The 17,501-nt window shown below is 44.8% G+C and overlaps 1 protein-coding gene and 2 long non-coding RNA genes across 6 annotated transcripts; all 3 read left to right on the top strand.

Moving 5' to 3' along the window:
- The first annotated feature begins 1,289 nt into the window (after positions 1–1,289).
- LOC124487491 lies at positions 1,290–3,192 on the top strand. 3 transcript variants are annotated; one of them, XR_006958393.1, is made up of 5 exons: positions 1,290–1,432; positions 1,614–1,727; positions 2,031–2,247; positions 2,334–2,456; positions 2,558–3,192. It is a non-coding gene; the product is annotated as an uncharacterized LOC124487491 (long non-coding RNA). The 3 variants fall into 3 exon arrangements; XR_006958392.1 differs by lacking the exon at positions 2,031–2,247 and adding an exon at positions 1,924–1,984; XR_006958394.1 differs by lacking the exons at positions 2,031–2,247; positions 2,334–2,456; positions 2,558–3,192 and adding an exon at positions 1,834–1,909.
- A 5,218-nt stretch (positions 3,193–8,410) lies between these two features.
- LOC124487456 lies at positions 8,411–9,316 on the top strand. Its single transcript, XR_006958382.1, has 3 exons — positions 8,411–8,548; positions 8,643–8,765; positions 8,868–9,316. It is a non-coding gene; the product is annotated as an uncharacterized LOC124487456 (long non-coding RNA).
- A 684-nt stretch (positions 9,317–10,000) lies between these two features.
- Positions 10,001–14,259, top strand: LOC124487436 (alanine aminotransferase 2-like). Of its 2 annotated transcripts, XM_047049783.1 has the most exons (11): positions 10,001–10,149; positions 10,356–10,445; positions 10,874–10,982; positions 11,396–11,529; positions 11,666–11,909; positions 12,044–12,123; positions 12,347–12,483; positions 12,933–13,107; positions 13,486–13,641; positions 13,828–13,940; positions 14,009–14,259. In XM_047049783.1, the coding sequence occupies exons 1-11, from the start codon at positions 10,036–10,038 to the stop codon at positions 14,112–14,114; spliced, it is 1,458 nt and encodes a 485-aa protein (XP_046905739.1). In that variant the 5' UTR covers positions 10,001–10,035; the 3' UTR covers positions 14,115–14,259. The 2 variants fall into 2 exon arrangements, with proteins under 2 accessions (XP_046905739.1, XP_046905740.1); XM_047049784.1 differs by lacking the exon at positions 14,009–14,259 and having other exon boundaries at positions 13,727–13,930.
- Positions 14,260–17,501: the final 3,242 nt, after the last annotated feature.

The raw sequence follows: 17,501 nt of genomic DNA, 5'->3' as shown, positions 1-17,501 counted from the left end.
CATTCTGTTCGGGGTTAGTGGTACTACAAGTTGAAATAGGCACCAACTGATATTTACTTTGTATCAGGTGTGAAGCACGGAGACAGACTCCAAGAGAGAAGGTACGCCGCAGGGTTTTAATAGCACCTTTTGGTACAAAACAAAAAACCATGAACGAAAACTGAGTTACGTTGGCGTGTTTCTTTTTTTTCCAGGGTCTCTTCCTTTAGCCCTCCAGGCTCATGTCTCGTTTCTCCTACGGCGAGTCTGTGTAGCACAAAAACCATGTCAACCAACATATTGCCCCTGTTTGTCCCCACCAGGCGTGAGGTAGATGAGGAACAGGTGTGCCTCGTTGAGGCTTTGCTCCTGTAACGAGGCCAACGGGCTGCCAGGCCCATGGCTGACAAGGCTCCCTTGTCACACAGGTCAAATATGATTAAAACCAAGGTGACATGTAGGCTACAATCACAAGTTATAGGCCTAAGGAAAATATGCCTTACCTGTTTATATTATGTTTTTTTATTTAATATAGCATTTAACACGCAATTTTATTACTGTAAGTCCACCACTAGTTCACCTGTGATATTAATGGACAGTGTGGTTAAATGTTCAATGTATGGACTGGCTACTGCATTCAAATGTATGCATTGACTCGGCCAGCAATTGTCTCCCAGACACGACTGCTAGCCGTGTTGCTTTTTGCAGAATATGTGCTCAAATTTATCATATTAACATATGTTAACATTTCTAACTGAAGTGTGGTGAAATAGAACGTTTTTTTGTCGCCGGGTGCCATGGTGGATCCTAGTATCGGAGCTCCACTTATGTTGGCTTTTAATAGTTCTCATGCCCACGCTTAACTCAGAGTGGACGTACTCCGAGTTGATTTAACTCATTCATATCAGCTTTTCTGGAAACGAAAAGTCGGGGTTTCCCATTTCATAGTGAATCAACTCAGAGTTCAGGGTTAGGCTCAGAGTTTGTTGAACCTGCTTTCTGGAATACCCCCCAGGTCAGATTCCGCTGTTTTGATGTTGGGTGTTTTGTACCTTCTCATATTTTTCTTAGTCATGTGAGGGAGTCCTTGACCTTCCTTATGATCCGGCTAAATGCCATGGTGCTGTCGACATCAGTGCCAGGTGTTTGACTAAGTGATAAGATACAGGAGTTAGTACATTAATCTCTGGCTCACCATCATTGACCTTGACTAATGATTTGAGTATTTGATCATTGGATGCCGTCCAGTGTGACGCACACCTACAGAAGCACTGTAATGTAATGTTGAGGCACTTACATACACACACAACCATCATCGGCCATCCGACCAACTGAACAAGTCACCAAAGCAGTGAATTGAAGTGTTTAGTCCACAGTTGGACGAACACTCTTCTGATCAGCAAGATGAAGCTCATTCTAGCTTTCTCCATCACTTTCACCCTGGTCAGCACAGGTAACAAAGTTTTTTTTTCTCATGTTTATGAGAACATCATGATGTATGAAAATGAAAGGTGCCATTCACAGGCATGTAGACATGCTGACTTCAGTCCTCTACAGAAAAAGCTGAAGTAACAAAGACAGAACCTTCTGGATTGATGACATTTGCTAAGGTCTGTGTCCTTGTTTTTTCGCAGTGGACATGCTACAGTGTTTCTCGTGTGACGATGCAAGATGTACAAAATTCAAGTTGATGGAGTGTGGTGAAGGGAATGTGTGCTCAACGTCCACATATTTTCAGAAACCCCCAAGTAGGTTAATGGGCAATATGTCTGAAAAACAACTTACACGTTTTTCGTCATGTTGGGAAAGACATGAGTATTTAATATTCTTTGTGTGTCAATTTCTCTCCTTAAGTAAATCCTGGTGTTCCTATCATGCAGTGGCGAAAATCTGCTATACATTTTTTGAGGGACAGTTATATGACTTTATATTATTTTTCTCAAGAACAATTCCTGAGGGGGACACCAAAATTACTGCTGTAACACAAAGCCTACATTGTATTAAGGTAAATGTATATTATTCATATTATTGACATTTCCTTATGTTTACAGGGATTTATTGGGGGGGACAAATCACATTTTTCCCAGGACGGGGGGGTCCCCAATACTAACATGGTGTTAAAGGGTTGTCGAGATCAAGTCAACGATTTCAGAGCTTGTCCCAAACTAGACCACATATACAAGATCTCACTAAACATGGGTTACGTTCGTGCTGCTACTACTTTTCTCTGCTGCAACACCACAGGATGTAATAATGAAACCCTTTCTGGTAAGAATATATATATAATGACTTCTCGGTCAAGGAAGTAGCATTGACTTTAGTATGAGGTTCTATAAGTGTAACCTGTTTTCCAGCCCCCAGTGACAAACCAAACGGACTACATTGCTTCACCTGTAAAAGTGAGGACGACACTGTATGCGACCAAAAGGTTATAGAATGTGTTGGCATTGAAGACCGCTGCTTCATCGAAACCGAGGGTGAGTTCAACTTTGTTGCACTGAATTCAATGCTTGCCTGCCTATCCTTGGTCAAGTCAGTCATTGCCCAGTAACGTTCTAGAATGTTCTTTATCTCACAGGTATAAATTCCACTCTTCGGGGATGCGTGTCCAGTAATTACTGTGACAGACTATCTGCCAACTCTACCTGTTGTAAAGGATGTCGGTGTAACAGAGCTAGTGGTATGGGGGGCCTGTCTCTCTCCCTCCTGCTGGCTCTTCCAGTCATACTACTGCTGTTCTAGAAGACTTCCTGAAGTCAGACAAGCCACAAGGTTTTAAAACAGTGACAGAGTTAGGGTTGAGTACATGACAACACCAGACATATTTCATATATCTAGTTTCTTTTTTCTTTTTACTAGGTGTTCGTAAAACACTATGTGCAGTAGCCTAATTGTGCACCTATCTTTTTTCATCCGTTTTTATAAATCAGTTTAATGGACTATGTATCATGATTACACTAGCTGACTGTGGTTTGTAACGTTTTGACAAAATATGAATGTAAACATGATGATTGTTTTGTTTCTGTCACGGCCACAGCCGTGCCCCCGTTTTTGGTTTTGGCCTGCCCTAAGTGCTTCCGTGTCTGTCATTGTCTTTACCTGGGTCTCGTTCAGTGGTTTCAGTACTCGTTAGTCTTATCATGTCCACCTGTGTCTTGTTTGGTTCTGTGTATTAAGGTTCCTGTTTTGTGTCCAGTCTTTGGCTGTGTCTACTACCGCGCACTTGTGCACTTCGATCACTGACTTTCAGTGCTTAGGGCGCTTCAATCACAAAACCAGAATAATTCAGTGCACTGAAAGTACCAGGATGGCGCACTGCAAACGGTCCAAAAAAACAGTGTACAACGATGGACACTACTCGCCCTAAACGGGCGCCATCTTAGCTACGTAGCGGAAAAGGAGGAGCCCTTTCGGCAGCTTTTTCCACTTGAGTGGGGAAGCGCGTTCATTTTGGCAAGTTTTGCGGGTGTGGCGAGCAGATTTGAGTCCGTTACTTCCACCAAGTGTTTAACGTAGCAGTGTTCCATTTGAGACAGCACTTATCAGCGACAGAGTGCACTGAATATGTAAGTGCACTGTTTTGCAGGGCACTGTATTGCAGTGTACTTAATAAAGTGCGCGGTAGTAGACACAGCCAACGTCTTGTCCTTACCCTTGTTACTCTGAGTACCCTGTCTGTTTCCCGTTTTTGAAAATAAACCCCTTTGTTTTGACACAACGCCTCACTACTCGCCCACGTATGGGTCCTACCCAACTACACACCGTGACAGTTTCATGTCATTCTGTGAAATCTAAATTGAACATATTTGCTTCCAAAGTTGTGTGGTGTCTGATATTGTGTATATATGAGCAACATGTTTAATTGAAATTAACAATGTTCTAACTGGTAACATTGTGCTATTTAGTTGAACAAACGGCTAGGCTACAAGAAGCTGTCCTGATTGTTTGTGTGCGTTTGGATAATTTACTACATTTGGACAATTTTTTTCTTCTTGTTGCAATAGTTTAAATACATTTCAAGTCAAAATATGGGGGTTGAAACATTTTTATGAATACAAAGATAAATCTGAAATAATACCTTTTTCTCAAAGTATTTTTCCTAAGCAGTAGCTTTGACTTTCAAATCTTTCTATAACTATGTTGGTTGCACACCATTCACAAGAAGCCTGTTCCATAAAGCGAGTTTACCAAATAAGCCAGACTTATGTCAGTTAGTCGGACTCATTTATTGTTCATTCGGTTCCATAAAGCTAGCTCAACGTAGTTTGAACTCGGTTACTATGGCGATTTAGGCTGCGAAACTAGTCTGGTCAGGGTCAGACTAACTGTCAGGCTTAGCGTGACTTGGTGCTTAACCAGACGTTCCTGTTACACTGACCCAACGGGAAAACGATGATTTACCATGTATATTCTTATTTTCTTATTCTCATCAGTTCAATATGTTCAACATTGATAAAAAATCAACGTAAATAGCCTACATAGGCTACAACATTTAGCCTAACGCATTAAACAATGATGAACAATGCTTTGATAGGCTACACACCATAGCCGTTAAATGCATGGATGTTAGTTTGTGATTTCAAATGTTTAGGCATCAGGCAGGCCTATATCTCAATCTAAATTATCCGAGTATAATTATCATAGCAATAGGCTATAATTGTTAACAGTAGCCTACAATTGCAAAACAAACCTAAATCCGCCCTCCATTTCCCCGACACAAAAACCATGTTAAAAAGTTAGGCGACTGGATAATGTATTGATTGATAGAAGGCTATTTATTTTAAACAATGTCAAAAAAGCCAATTTAGATGAGTTTAGAGGTGTTTTTTAATCAGTGAAGTAAAGGTCTAAAAGGGTCCTCGACCTACGTAACCTATCGTTCACGACGTCAATCATGGTGTGTCATTTTATTTTGATTGAAGAGGTGAATGAGGGAGCTGTCATGGTACACGATTTAAAGGGAATGTTCTTTCTGGAAGAAGTCACATGGCCGTGTGCATTGCTTTTGCCGTGGTGGATTGTATGAACCATGTTTTACCTCTCGGGCTGCTTAAGAATAGGGTGCACGCGCAATTCGCTTATTAAGACTACTTAAATCTGACTTGAATTAGTAGGATTGCGTGAGCTGAAATTGTCCTTTATGGAACCACTTAAGCCCTGCTTGACTAATTAAACTTATTCAAGTCTGGTTTAAGACTTTAAGTTTAGCTTTTTTGACCGGCCTTTATGGAACAGGCCCCTGGATTTGGGGAAAGTTGTTTACAAAAATTTTTTTACTCTTTTTCATTTTGTAAGAAACTCCAACCCACGTGATGCTGTCTTTTTAAATAGTTTAACCTGAGGGTAAACTGTCATTCTCAGATAAACAACAGCTCTTAAAAATTAAACCATTGCATGACTCTCAGCTGTAAGTCATTTTCAGACTAACTCCCTCTGTTAGGTGGTCAACATCTCACTTTTCATCAGTCATTTTCAGCACTTACACATTACTTTTTATTCTTTTGCATTAGCTTAATCTTGCTAACTCCCTCCACAACAATAAATGATGGTTTAGGGTTGTCTCCATGAAAACAATGTACACGCACTTGTGTTTGAGAAAGAGAGCATGCACGACAACTGAAAACTGCACTTTTTAATGCACGGTCTGATCATGCGCTTATTTAGATTAAAAGCTAGTGTAGCTTACTTATCAGACAATCACTTAAGAAACTTTCACACAGTAACTTAACACATAGTTTTATTCAATGTGTGAAAAACAAAGAGAAAGCAGGCGATCTGCCGGCCAAAATTATGAGCGGGTAGAGCGCCCCACCAGGAATTCTCCCGATTTTCTCGATGGCCACTCCGGGCCTGAGTACTATTACTAAATGAGCAATATTTTAGGGGGTGCTATCGGGGTGCTTTGGTCTTTCTTGGGGGTGTTGAAGCACCTGCTAGCCCCTCCCTAGCGCCGCCCATGGTCACCGAATGTCCCACAAGGCAGGGCAGAGGGTCGGGGCAGGTCCGGAGGTCGACCCGGAGGCAGGGCAGAGGGTCGGCGCAGGTCCGGGGGTCGATCCGGAGGCAGGGCAGAGGGTCGGCGCAGGTCCGGGGGTCGATCCGGAGGCAGGGCAGAGGGTCGGGGCAGGTCCGGGGGTCGATCCGGAGGCCGGGCAGAGGGTCGGCGCAGGTCCGGGGGTCGATCCGGAGGCCGGGCAGAGGGTCGGCGCAGGTCCGGGGGTCGATCCGGAGGCAGGAGCAGATCCAGGGAACCACCCGGGGGCAGGACGGGCACAGGGGACGGGCACAGGGGACAGGGGGCGCCTGGGAGCGCGGACGAGGGGGTGCCTGGAAGCGCGGACGAAGGGGCGCCTGGAAGCGCGGGCAACGTGGCAGGCAGCAGCCAGAAGTCCTCGGGCGGAGCAGGTGGGTAGAGCACAGGGCAGGACCGAGGCTGGGGCACAGGGCAGGAACAAGGCTGGGGCACAGGGCAGGAACGAGGTTGGGGCACAGGGCAGGAACAAGGCTGGGGCACAGGGCAGGAACGAGGCTGGGGCACAGGGCAGGAACGAGGTTGGGGCACAGGGCAGGAACGAGGTTGGGGCACAGGGCAGGAACAAGGCTGGGGCACAGGGCAGGAACAAGGTTGGGGCACAGGGCAGGAACGAGGTTGGGGCACAGGGCAGGAACGAGGCTGGGGCACAGGGCAGGAACGAGGTTGGGGCACAGGGCAGGAATGAGCCTGGGGTAGAGGGCAGGACCGGGGCTGTATACTGGCGGCAGGCGGCCGAGACTCCCCGGCAGGAACAGCCTTGGTGGTCTGGGTGCTGGGTGGAGCAACCTTGTTCGTCCAGGCGCACGGTGGAACAACCTCAGGATAAGGCAGGGGCACAGGGCAGGATCGAGGCAGGGGCCCAGGGCAGGACCGAGGCTGGAGTCGGGGTTCGGGATGGGGCTGGAGCCAAGGCAGGAGGGGGGCACGGCTGTGGCTGTGACAACAAATGGCTGCAAATGCCTACAAATGACCCAGGGACCAGGATCAATGACCAGGATTGAGAGAGGCTAATATAGAGGGAGTATAAGAGAAGCTGACAAAGTTGAATGCGCTTTTCCTTACTTACAACGTAGATAGCCGGTCACATGAGCGCCGAGTCTTCAGACCAGGGATGTTGTCACTGTCAAGTATTGCTTCCAGTAAACTTGTTCTATTAGCCAGTTTTCCCCAAAATAATTTCAAGCTCATTTTCGTTTTTGGAGGCACATTTTTGGTTTGCATATGGTAATGTTGGAATAGGGATTCCAGCTGAGATACTGCCAGTGAAAACGTTAGAATCAGCTTGTTTCAAAGTGTGTTCTTAATGAATGAATGCAATATAAGTACATGCTTAAAAATATCACTAGAAGGGAAAAAACTTCAGGGGAGGTTTAAGTCACATAGGTTAGGACAATTTTTACACAGGATTGCCCAATTTCTTCCTTTTCATGCAACTGTTTCAACTATGTGAGGCTGCCACTGACAGACTATCACCATCCCCTCTTGCAAGGTTTGAGAATAATCTCAGGGAAGTGAAAAGAGAACAATGTTTTATTATACACTCTTAATATCTTAGAAGTGTAAATGAGCAGCAACAAACATAAACTTTATAATCCATGCAAACTTTATATATAATAAGTATGCAAACTTATTTAAATTACCTAAATATGATTTGTAAAATTTAAGTAAAAAAAAACGCACCCATCTGTAACCGACGCAAGCACACCCCACAATTTCCCCAGAAATTGTACCCTCTCTAGTTATCTTATCTTTTATCTTTTATTGTTATTACTATCCGCTACTACCTATTTATTTATTCAAAATTGCACTGTTGTAGGTAGTTCAGCGGCACAAAGCTTCTCATTGTACTTGTTTACCTGTGTCCTGTACATATGACAATAAACTTGAACTTAGTCCACAGCTGGACGAACGCTCTTCTGATCAGCAAGATGAAGCTCATTCTAGCTCTTTCCATCACTTTCATCCTGGTCAGCACAGGTAACAATGTTTTTTTTGTCATGATGTTTGAGACAATTGTGAAAAAGAATGGTGCCGTTAACATGCACGTGGACATGCTGACTTCAGTCCTCTAGAGAAAAAGCTGAAGTAACAAAGACAGAACCTTCTGAATTGATGACATTTGCTAAGGTCTGTGTCTTTGTTTTTTCACAGTGGACATGCTACACTGTTTCTCATGTGAGGATGCAAAATGTACAAAAATAAAGTTGATGGAGTGTGACGGAGGGAATGTGTGCTCAACCTCCACATCTTTTCGGAAACCCCCATGTAGGTCAATGGACATTATGTCTGAAAACAACTTCCAAGTTTTTCGTCATGTTGGGAGAGACATGAATATTTAATATTCTTTGTTTGTCAATTTCTCTCCTTAAGTAAATCCTGGTGATGCTATCACGGTGTCAAAGGATTGTCAAGATCAACGCGCTTGTCCCAAACTAGACCACATGGAGAGGGTCTCATTAAACTTTGGTGACTTCCGTACTGCTAGTAACTCTCTGTGCTGCAACACCACAGGATGTAATAATGAAACCTTCCCTGGTAAGAATATATATATATATATATAATGACGTCTCGGACAAGGAAGTAGCATTGACTTTAGTATGAGGTTCTATAAGTGTAACCTGTTTTCCAGCCCCCAGTGAAAAACCAAACGGACTACATTGCTTCACCTGTAAAAGTGAGAACGACACTGTGTGCAACCAAAAAGTTATAGAATGTGTTGGCATTGAAAACCGCTGCTTCATCGAAACCGAGGGTGAGTTCAAATTTTGTTGCACTGAATTCATTGCTTGCCTGCCTATCCTTGGTCAAGTCAGTCATTGCCCAGCAACGTTCTAGAATGTTCTTTCTCTCACAGGTATAAATTCCACTCTTAGGGGATGCGTGTCCAGTAATTACTGTGACAGACTATCTGCCAACTCTACCTGTTGTGATAAAAGTTGGTGCAACAGAGCTAGTGGTATGGGGGGCCTGTCTCTCTCCCTCCTGCTGGCTCTTCCAGTCATACTGCTGTTCTAGGTTTTAAAAGAGTGACAGAGTTAGGGTTGAGTACATGACAACACCAGACATATTTCATATATCTAGTTTCTTTTTTCTTTCTACTAGGTGTTCGTAAAACACTATGTGCAGTAATGGTACACCTGTCGTATTATATCCGTTTTTATAAATCAGTTTGATGGACTATGGATCATGATTACACTAGCTGACTGTGGTTTGTAACTTTTTGACAACATTTGAATGTAAATATGATGATTGTTTTGTTTCACATGGCTCTCTGTGAAATCTCAATTAAACATATTTACTTCCAAAGTTATTGTGTGGTGTCTGATATTGTGTATATCAGCAACATGTTTAATTGTAATAAAGAATATTCTAACTGGTTACATACGTGCTATTTAGTGGAACTAACGGCTAGTTTACAAGAAGCTGTCCTCATTGTTTGTGTGCGCTTGGATAATTTCCTAAATTTCGACAGTATGTAGAGGACTAAAACAATTTTCTTGTTGCAATAGTTTAAATAATTTTCTGGTAAAAATATGGGGGCTAAAACATTTTTATGAATACTAAAACAATTCTGAAATGATACGTTTTTCTCAAAGTATTTTTCCTGAGCAGTGGCTTTGAGTATCAAATCCATCTATAACTATGTTGGTTGCACAGTACTGTACCTGGCCATTCACTGGGATTTGGGCAATGATTCACTGCAAGTCATTACGTACTTTTTAATAAAACAATTTTTAACTGCGGCCCATTAAAATATTTTAACCTGAGGGTAAACTGTAATTCTTAGATAAACAACAGTTCTTTAAGATTAAACCACTATGTGACTCTCAGGTCTCAATCATTTTCAAGAGTCTTTAACTCCCTCTGTTAGATGGTCAGCACGCCCTTTTCATCAGTCATTTTCAGCGCTTACACATTCCTACTACCTGACTGGATAAAGTCATTGGATTAGGAAGGGCTAGGGGTAGGGCTTGGTTGGGACTTTGGTTTGAAGTTCATGTCCCCATAGTATCAGTCAGTCAATGTTAGTCAGCGAGCCATCCATCAGGATGAGTTTCGTTCAGGACGTGAAATCCAGGATGGGGGAGCCCAGAGTGTCACCCCAGGAGTCTCTGCAGAAGTGGGCCACACTGAAGGTAAATCACTCAGACACACACCTGTCTGTAGTCTAATGATTGTTTCAGTGATTACAAGAATATATATTGTTTGAATTCAACATTGGTAATCAGTGAAAATGAACCGCTCACTTTCGAGTGGTGATTGACATTTATGTTGAGGTTCTCTAATGTTAAACATACAAACAAACATCTGGTCCACCTGCCTAAGTCTGTACTCTCTGCAGGTAGAACGAAAACCATTCCAAAAAGTGATTGACGTCAGCTCAGATGACTCCCATAGGGCAGGGATGAAACCTTTCTCTTTTGTTCGACAGGTAGAGTATCATTCTGACGCACTCTACATTACATTTAGTCATTTAGCAGACGCTCTTATCCAGAGCGACTTACAGTAAGTTCAGGGACATTCCCCCGAGGCAAGTAGGGTGAAATGTCTTGCCCAAGGACACAACGTCATTTTGAACTGGCGACCTTCAGATTACTAGCCCGATTCCCTAACCGCTCAGCCACCTGACTCCCAACATCCATCCATTCGTCTGTCTGTCTAGCTATTTGTCCGTCTGTCTTTCTCTCCATCTCTTAAACTGTAGATGGGATGCGTGTGTGTTCGGGAGTACGTTTGTGGAAGTACTACTGTGTGTCTGTGTGTATTATATGTGTATATATACTGTGCTGTGTGTATTACATGTGTGTGTACTGTATGTGTGTGTGTATTACATGTGTATGTGTGTGTGTCATGACCCAGGTCTTGGCTGGGTGTCTGTACCCAGAGCTCCTGTATGGTGACAGTCTTCCTCAAGATGCCAGGAAGAGAGTCCAGGACTTGCTGAGAGGCTGTGATGGAGGCAGCGTGGGTGAGTTGAAAGACTTGATGTTGAAACACCTCTGAAATTCTCATCCTAGCCCCTTGCGTCACCCTCCAACAGATCTCTCCCTGTTAATGTAAAGTCCAGGGACAGACCTTTGATTCTTTGCACCCGCTGCGATGGGGAAGGCTGTACTTTAAAGCGGATGGGTTTCCACGACATGCGATCTTTGCACATCCCATAACCTTTGTATCAACATGATTCGTGCAACAATTGTGAAACAGAAGGTTTGATGCTCTGCTCCTACACAATTCAGACTCTTCCCGTCAGACTTTATTTCGATTTGTGAAATCCCAAGGAAGAATGTTGACAACACGAGCAGTGAACCACACTTTACGGCGGCAGAACATTCCGTATGTCCCGAAAAATCCATTTGGTCAATCTGTCTTCTTCGTTGGCAGGTTCTTACTCAGACTCCGCTGGCCTACTTCATGTCCAGAGCAGCGTCGCAGAGTTCATCACCCGTCGAGATGCTGGCGTGCCTTCACACTCCCAGAACATCTTCATCTCTGCTGGCTCTCAGCAAGCCCTGACGGTGAGACCAAGCAGAGATGCTTCTCAGTGAAAGCACAATGCCCTGACACAGTTACACACGCAGACATTTAGACTCCTTTTGCTCATGAGAATATCGAAGAAACAGCTCATCATCCATAGATGAATCTGCTCGGCAGGTGGTCCTCAAGCTTCTGGCCAGGGGTGAGGGGCTGTCCCAGACAGGTGTTTTAGCCCCCCAGCCCTGGCCCCGCACGCTTCCCATGGTGCTGGATGTGGCGGGGGTCTGCCTGGTGCCGTACCCCCTCCATGAAGAACAGGGCTGGGCCCTGGAGGTGGATCAGCTTCACTGGGCACTCCAACATGCTAGGGGGCGCTGTCACCCCAGAGCCATTTACATCAGCAACCCAGGCAATCCCACAGGTAGGCTACTGTGATATTCTAAATCCATATCAATTTGTTGTCTGTCTTTCACATGATGATGAGGCTGGCTATGACTCTATCTACTGTATTTCCCGTTGACCTACATTGTCCAGTTATTTGCTTTAATACTGTAGGTCATGTGCAGAGCAGGCAATCAATCGAGGAAGTGATTCAATTTGCTGCTGAGGAAAAACTTTTCCTATTGGTTGACGAGGTAAATGACAATTTCCAAATTGACCCAAATGCACCTTTTGGAGCCAGCTTGCATTACTTGCAGTACAAGTTTGCTTTGTGTTCCTTCGCAGTGTCGCAGTGTCACACAGTCATGCATCATTCATCACCCCAGTCCCATGCCCCTCTGGACGTTCAACCCCCGACTCCCCCACACCCTTTCATTCTCAACCCCGCCACCCCTCTGTCCTTTCTCTGCCCTATAGGTGTACCAGGACAGTGTGTATGGAAAGGGCAGAGATTTTGTGTCCTATAAGAGGGTTCTGTTTGAGATGGGCAGACAGTACTCCAAGACGGTCCAGATGGCCTCCTTCCACTCCTTATCCAAAAGCGTCCTGGGAGAGTGAGTTGGCCGGCCTGCAGTAACCCATTTGTAGGCCAGACATTAAACAGTGTCCAGTGTTTGGACTCTGGGAAATGATTAACTAATGGTGATAATATTTTCAAACAGTTCCTTTCAATGGAATACATAACATGAACTCAACCACAGTCAGTAAATCTAAGCTCTGGTAATCCAGGGAAGAACAACTTTAGAATCTGTTGTAATCATCTGTATTGTTGTGTTTGAGTCAGGTGGCTGAGCGGTTAGAGAATCGGACTAGTAATCAGAAGGTCACCGGTTCGATTCCTGGCCGTGCAAAATGACGTTGTGTCCTTGGGCACGGCACTTCACCCTACTTGCCACGGGGGGGGGATGTCCCTGTACTTACTGCGAGTCGCTCTGGATAAGAGCGTCTGCTAAATGGCTAAAATGTAAATGTTTGTGTCTGTGTGGTTTCTCCCTGTGTTTAGGTGTGGCCTGCGGGCGGGTTACATGGAGCTGGTTAACGTGGACCCAGATGTGATGCTGTTTGCTGAGACACTATTCTGTTGTGACATCTGCGCCCCGGTTCCAGGACAGCTGGCTCTGGAGGTTATGGTCCGTCCCCCTGAGCCTGGCGAGGTGTCCTACGGCACGTACAAACAGGTGACGTGGTCACACGCTTGGCAGTTACACCATAAGCAAACATCAATATGAAAGTGTCACATTGACTTGAAACTGAGTTCGTTTCAGGTCATATCCATGTTGTGCATTTACATTACATTTAGTCATTTAGCAGACGCTCTTATCCAGAGCGACTTACAGTAAGTACAGGGTATTTCCCCGAGGCAAGTAGGGTGAAGTGCTTTGCCCAAGGACACAACCTCTCAGCCCTTGACTCCCTATACCTGTACCTATTGTGACTTGAGTAACACAACTTTGGCTTGTTGCTTTGTTTATTCATGTTTGATATCAAGTGTTCAGACTAAACCTAGAAGGAACTTATGACCGAAAAGACTGATTGAACTCTTGTTTTCCACCAAGGAGGTTCTCTCCAATCGGAACACTCTGGCCCAGAATGCTCAACAGGCTTGGGAGTGTCTGATTGGTCTGCCAGGTGTGAGCTGTCAGCCAGTAATGGGAGGTGTCTCTCTCTACCCCAAACTGAGCCCTCCCCCTGCACTGATGGCACAGGCAATGGTGAGAACAAACACACACACCCTTACTAGTTTTCCAGCCATGCTCGATGTCATCCCTTTATACCCTGATACCGTACATCAATTAGGAAACTGAGCTGCAGATTACGAAGTGGGATGACAAAAACACGTCACTGACTCAAAACAATGTTTGTATCCTTTTCTGTTGTATCCTTTTTTGTGTGCGTAGGCATTGCAAGTGGAGGTAGATGTGTTGTACAGTCACCTGTTACTGGAGGAGGAGGGTGTGTGCGTAGGAGCAGGGAGTGAACATGGGCAGAGAGAGGGCAGTTATCACCTCAGGTATGAGACTGTAGTGTGTATGTGTGTGTGTTTTGGTTCCTGTGACAACCTTTGTTTTCCCCACCAAGACTGTGTATCCTGACCCGTCCTGACACGCTGGAGGAGGTCTTGAGCCGCCTGACCTCGTTTCACCTCCGCCTCCTGGACCAAGTCTCCCAGCATGCACTGGGGTGACGTTCAACAAACAATAGAATGAGACTCCGTTGACTCTGCTGTGTCAAAATAACCTGTAGTTCCGGATTGTAGTTCTAGTTTTTTTTTGTATTAGGCAATCATGAATTGTACTCGATCATGAAACATTAAACGAAATGTAACTCTGTGGTTAAACTTTGAAGTATAAATGTGTAACTTTCTCTGTATTATTAACTGTTGAATGAGTCTAGTGTGGAAGGATATTTCAACGTATGGTTATTTTAGCCTCCTGTGGACACAGTGCTGTCCTTCATTTTAGTCATTTAGCAGACACTCTTTTCCAGAGCGACTTACAGTAAGTACAGGGACATTCCCCCCGAGGCAAGTAGGGTGAAGTGCCTTGCCCAAGGACACAACGTCATTTGACACGGTGGGGAATCGATCCGGCAACCTTCTGATTACTAGCCCGACTCCCTCACCGCTCAGCCATCTGACTGACATTCAGGGACATGTCTTAGTCTTGGTACAGGTGGAAGTGGAACTAGGAACATGGACTCCCAGGGGAGGGTGTCCCAGTGTGTACACGACTTGTGAACAGGTCTAAAACCAAATTCTTCAGTGTATGAATCTGTTTGTGTGTGGCTGTGTGAGAGAGGGGAGTGCACAGTATTCATAGGGGGAAGTCCCCAGAGTTGTGTGAGTAGTTTGGGGAGGGGTATAAAAAGATCCTTCCCAAATCTGGGGAGGAAAGATGATGAAATTAGTTATTTTCCTGCTGCAAGTTAACTATGCCGAGTAGCTGTTCTCTCCAACTCAATGCCAGGTTTCTTTCACCAGAGCCACTGTCCAAGTATCGTTAGAAAATTCAAAAAAAAAAAATCTGGAAACCTTTGACTTCCAAACCTGTTACTTTTCAGGAGAAAAATATATAATACATCATATAAAATGATTGAACAAAGTGCCATTAAAGTCTATACGTTTTTACATCGTCAGATCCTTGCATATGTCACGTGCGACTGTTAGGAGATTTAGTTACAAGGTCCATTTCATACTTGACATTGGTTAAATATGTGTTAAACCCACAGACAAACATTTAAGGTGATCCATAGCCTGCCTGACAGCGACAATATGCAGGTTTGTGTTACGGTGTGTGGTGTGGTCCCAAACGCAGGAGAGGTAGCCAGACTGAGCATTAAACAAGAATCGGCAAACTGACAGGGTGACTCACAGTAACAAGGGTAAGGACAAGACAAAGACTAGATATAAAACAGGAACCTAAATACACAGAACCAAACAAGACACAGGTGGACACGATAACACTAACGAGTACTGAAACCACTCAACGAGACCCAGGTGAAGACAATGACAGACACAGGGAGGGGTATGGCTACGGCCGTGACAGTTTGTAGCAAACCTAAAAGAATGCTGTTTGCTCAGTTATGGTTTATGGAAAACAATAAACGTAAACAAAAATATTGATCACAAACCAAGATTTAAGCATTCAAGACGAAGACGCAACCCCTTGACAAATCCCCATTTAGATTCCATCTGTTTGGCTACCATATTCTCAAGGTGTGTTGAGTGTATTTCAAGATGTGTATATCCAGCTTCTCTGTTTCCAGATCTTTCCGCAGCACCTCCACATGCTGCCACGCTTGTGGGGCTACCTCGGTCGGCCCCTAACTGGGTCATGACTGCCGGCCACTGTGCTTCGTGAGTAAACACTCCCAGTGGCACCTCCGTGTCTGATCGCTTCACCGCGGAGTCTGAGTGCGGCCTTTGATGTGTGCGTGTGCGGTGTCAGATCAGGTACGTACCGTGGGGCTCTGAGGGAGTATGACCTCACCGCTGAGGAGAATGAGGAGCAGATCAAAGAGGTGGAGAGGATGGCGGTGCACCCCGGCTGGAATGATAACTGTGTGGCCTGCGGGTGAGGAGGACACACGGGGATGGGAGCGTGCACGCGCATACACACACATGCAGGCACACACATACACACACTCACACGTAGACACAGAGACTCACAGACACACACACACACACATACAGGCACACACACACGTAGACACACATATACACACACAGACACACACACAGTCGAGGATCTCAATCTCCATGACATTTTTCCATCTGCCTTGCATTTACGTTTTGTTACCACCGGGTGGCAGGATGGGATTTGATTTTGTCAGGAGCATCCTGTTGGTGAGTTGAACCTTGTTTATTTACCAGTCTACTGGAAGGTAGAGATGACTCTACGGTATGAATCTTCTAGAATATTCCACAACATATTTTTTATTCATGACCAATAAGGTATTAATCCTATGCCACACTCCCCCCAAAAGGGATTAATACATTTAGTAATTTAGCAGACGCCCTTATCCAAAGCGACTTACAGTAAGTACAGGGACATTCCCCCGAGGCAAGTAGGGTGAAGTGCCTTGCCCAAGGACACAACGTGCCCAAGGACACACAATTTGGCTTGGCGGGGAATAGATCTGGCAACCTTCTGATTACTAGTCCGACTCCCTCACTGCTCAGCCATCTGACTCCCCATACATCTAACTAACTTGTCCTACCTGACAACATTTTAGTCTTTAGTCCCTCTCTATATTGTCTATCTGTATGTATGGTAAGAGAGGGATTTTCTAAGAGGGATATTGCTTTCTACAATGTTTACAATGTCTCTCTTTTACTCTATGAAGACGTCATTCTTCAGTAATAGTTTTACAGACTCTGAATGAGTCAACACTCCCAAGGGAGTCACTGATATCTGTTTCTGCAAAGTAGTGAACAACACTGCGAGGCCAGGATGTGTTCCTCTTACTGGCGGGGGTAGAGGCCAAAATGGGAAGTTTAATCGGTAAATGGACTGCATTTCTATGGCGCGTTTTCTACCTTAGTGGCACTCAAAGCGCTTCACAATGTTTGCCTCTCATTTACCTATTCGAACTCTCACGCACCCATTCATACTCTCACTCACCCATTCATACTCACACTCACCCATTCATACTCTCACTCACCCATTCATACTCACACTCACCCATTCATACTCTCACTCACCCATTCATACTCTCACTCACCCATTCATACTCACACTCACCCATTCATACTCTCACTCACCCATTCATACTCTCACTCACCCATTCATACTCACACTCATAAGTACCGATGGCCTCCGCCGTGCAAGGCGTCGGCTTACCCATCTGGAGCAACTTGGGGTTCAGAGTCTTGCTCAAAGATACTTCGGCACATGGCCTGGGAGGAGTCGGTGATCGAACCGCCAACCTTGTGATTATAACAGACGACCCTCTCTACCCCCTGAGCCACATCCGGCCGAAGTTTAGTAGGATGGATATGCTTACCACATACACACACACACATTCAATTGTGTGCGTCAGGCTGAATGATGCAGAGAGAGAGATTTGAAGA

The sequence above is a fragment of the Hypomesus transpacificus genome, chromosome 26 (genome assembly GCF_021917145.1).
Source record: "Hypomesus transpacificus isolate Combined female chromosome 26, fHypTra1, whole genome shotgun sequence".
Classification (NCBI taxonomy): domain Eukaryota; kingdom Metazoa; phylum Chordata; class Actinopteri; order Osmeriformes; family Osmeridae; genus Hypomesus; species Hypomesus transpacificus.
Note: the sequence above shows the minus strand (reverse complement) of the source record. Positions and strands in the feature narration are given on the sequence as shown.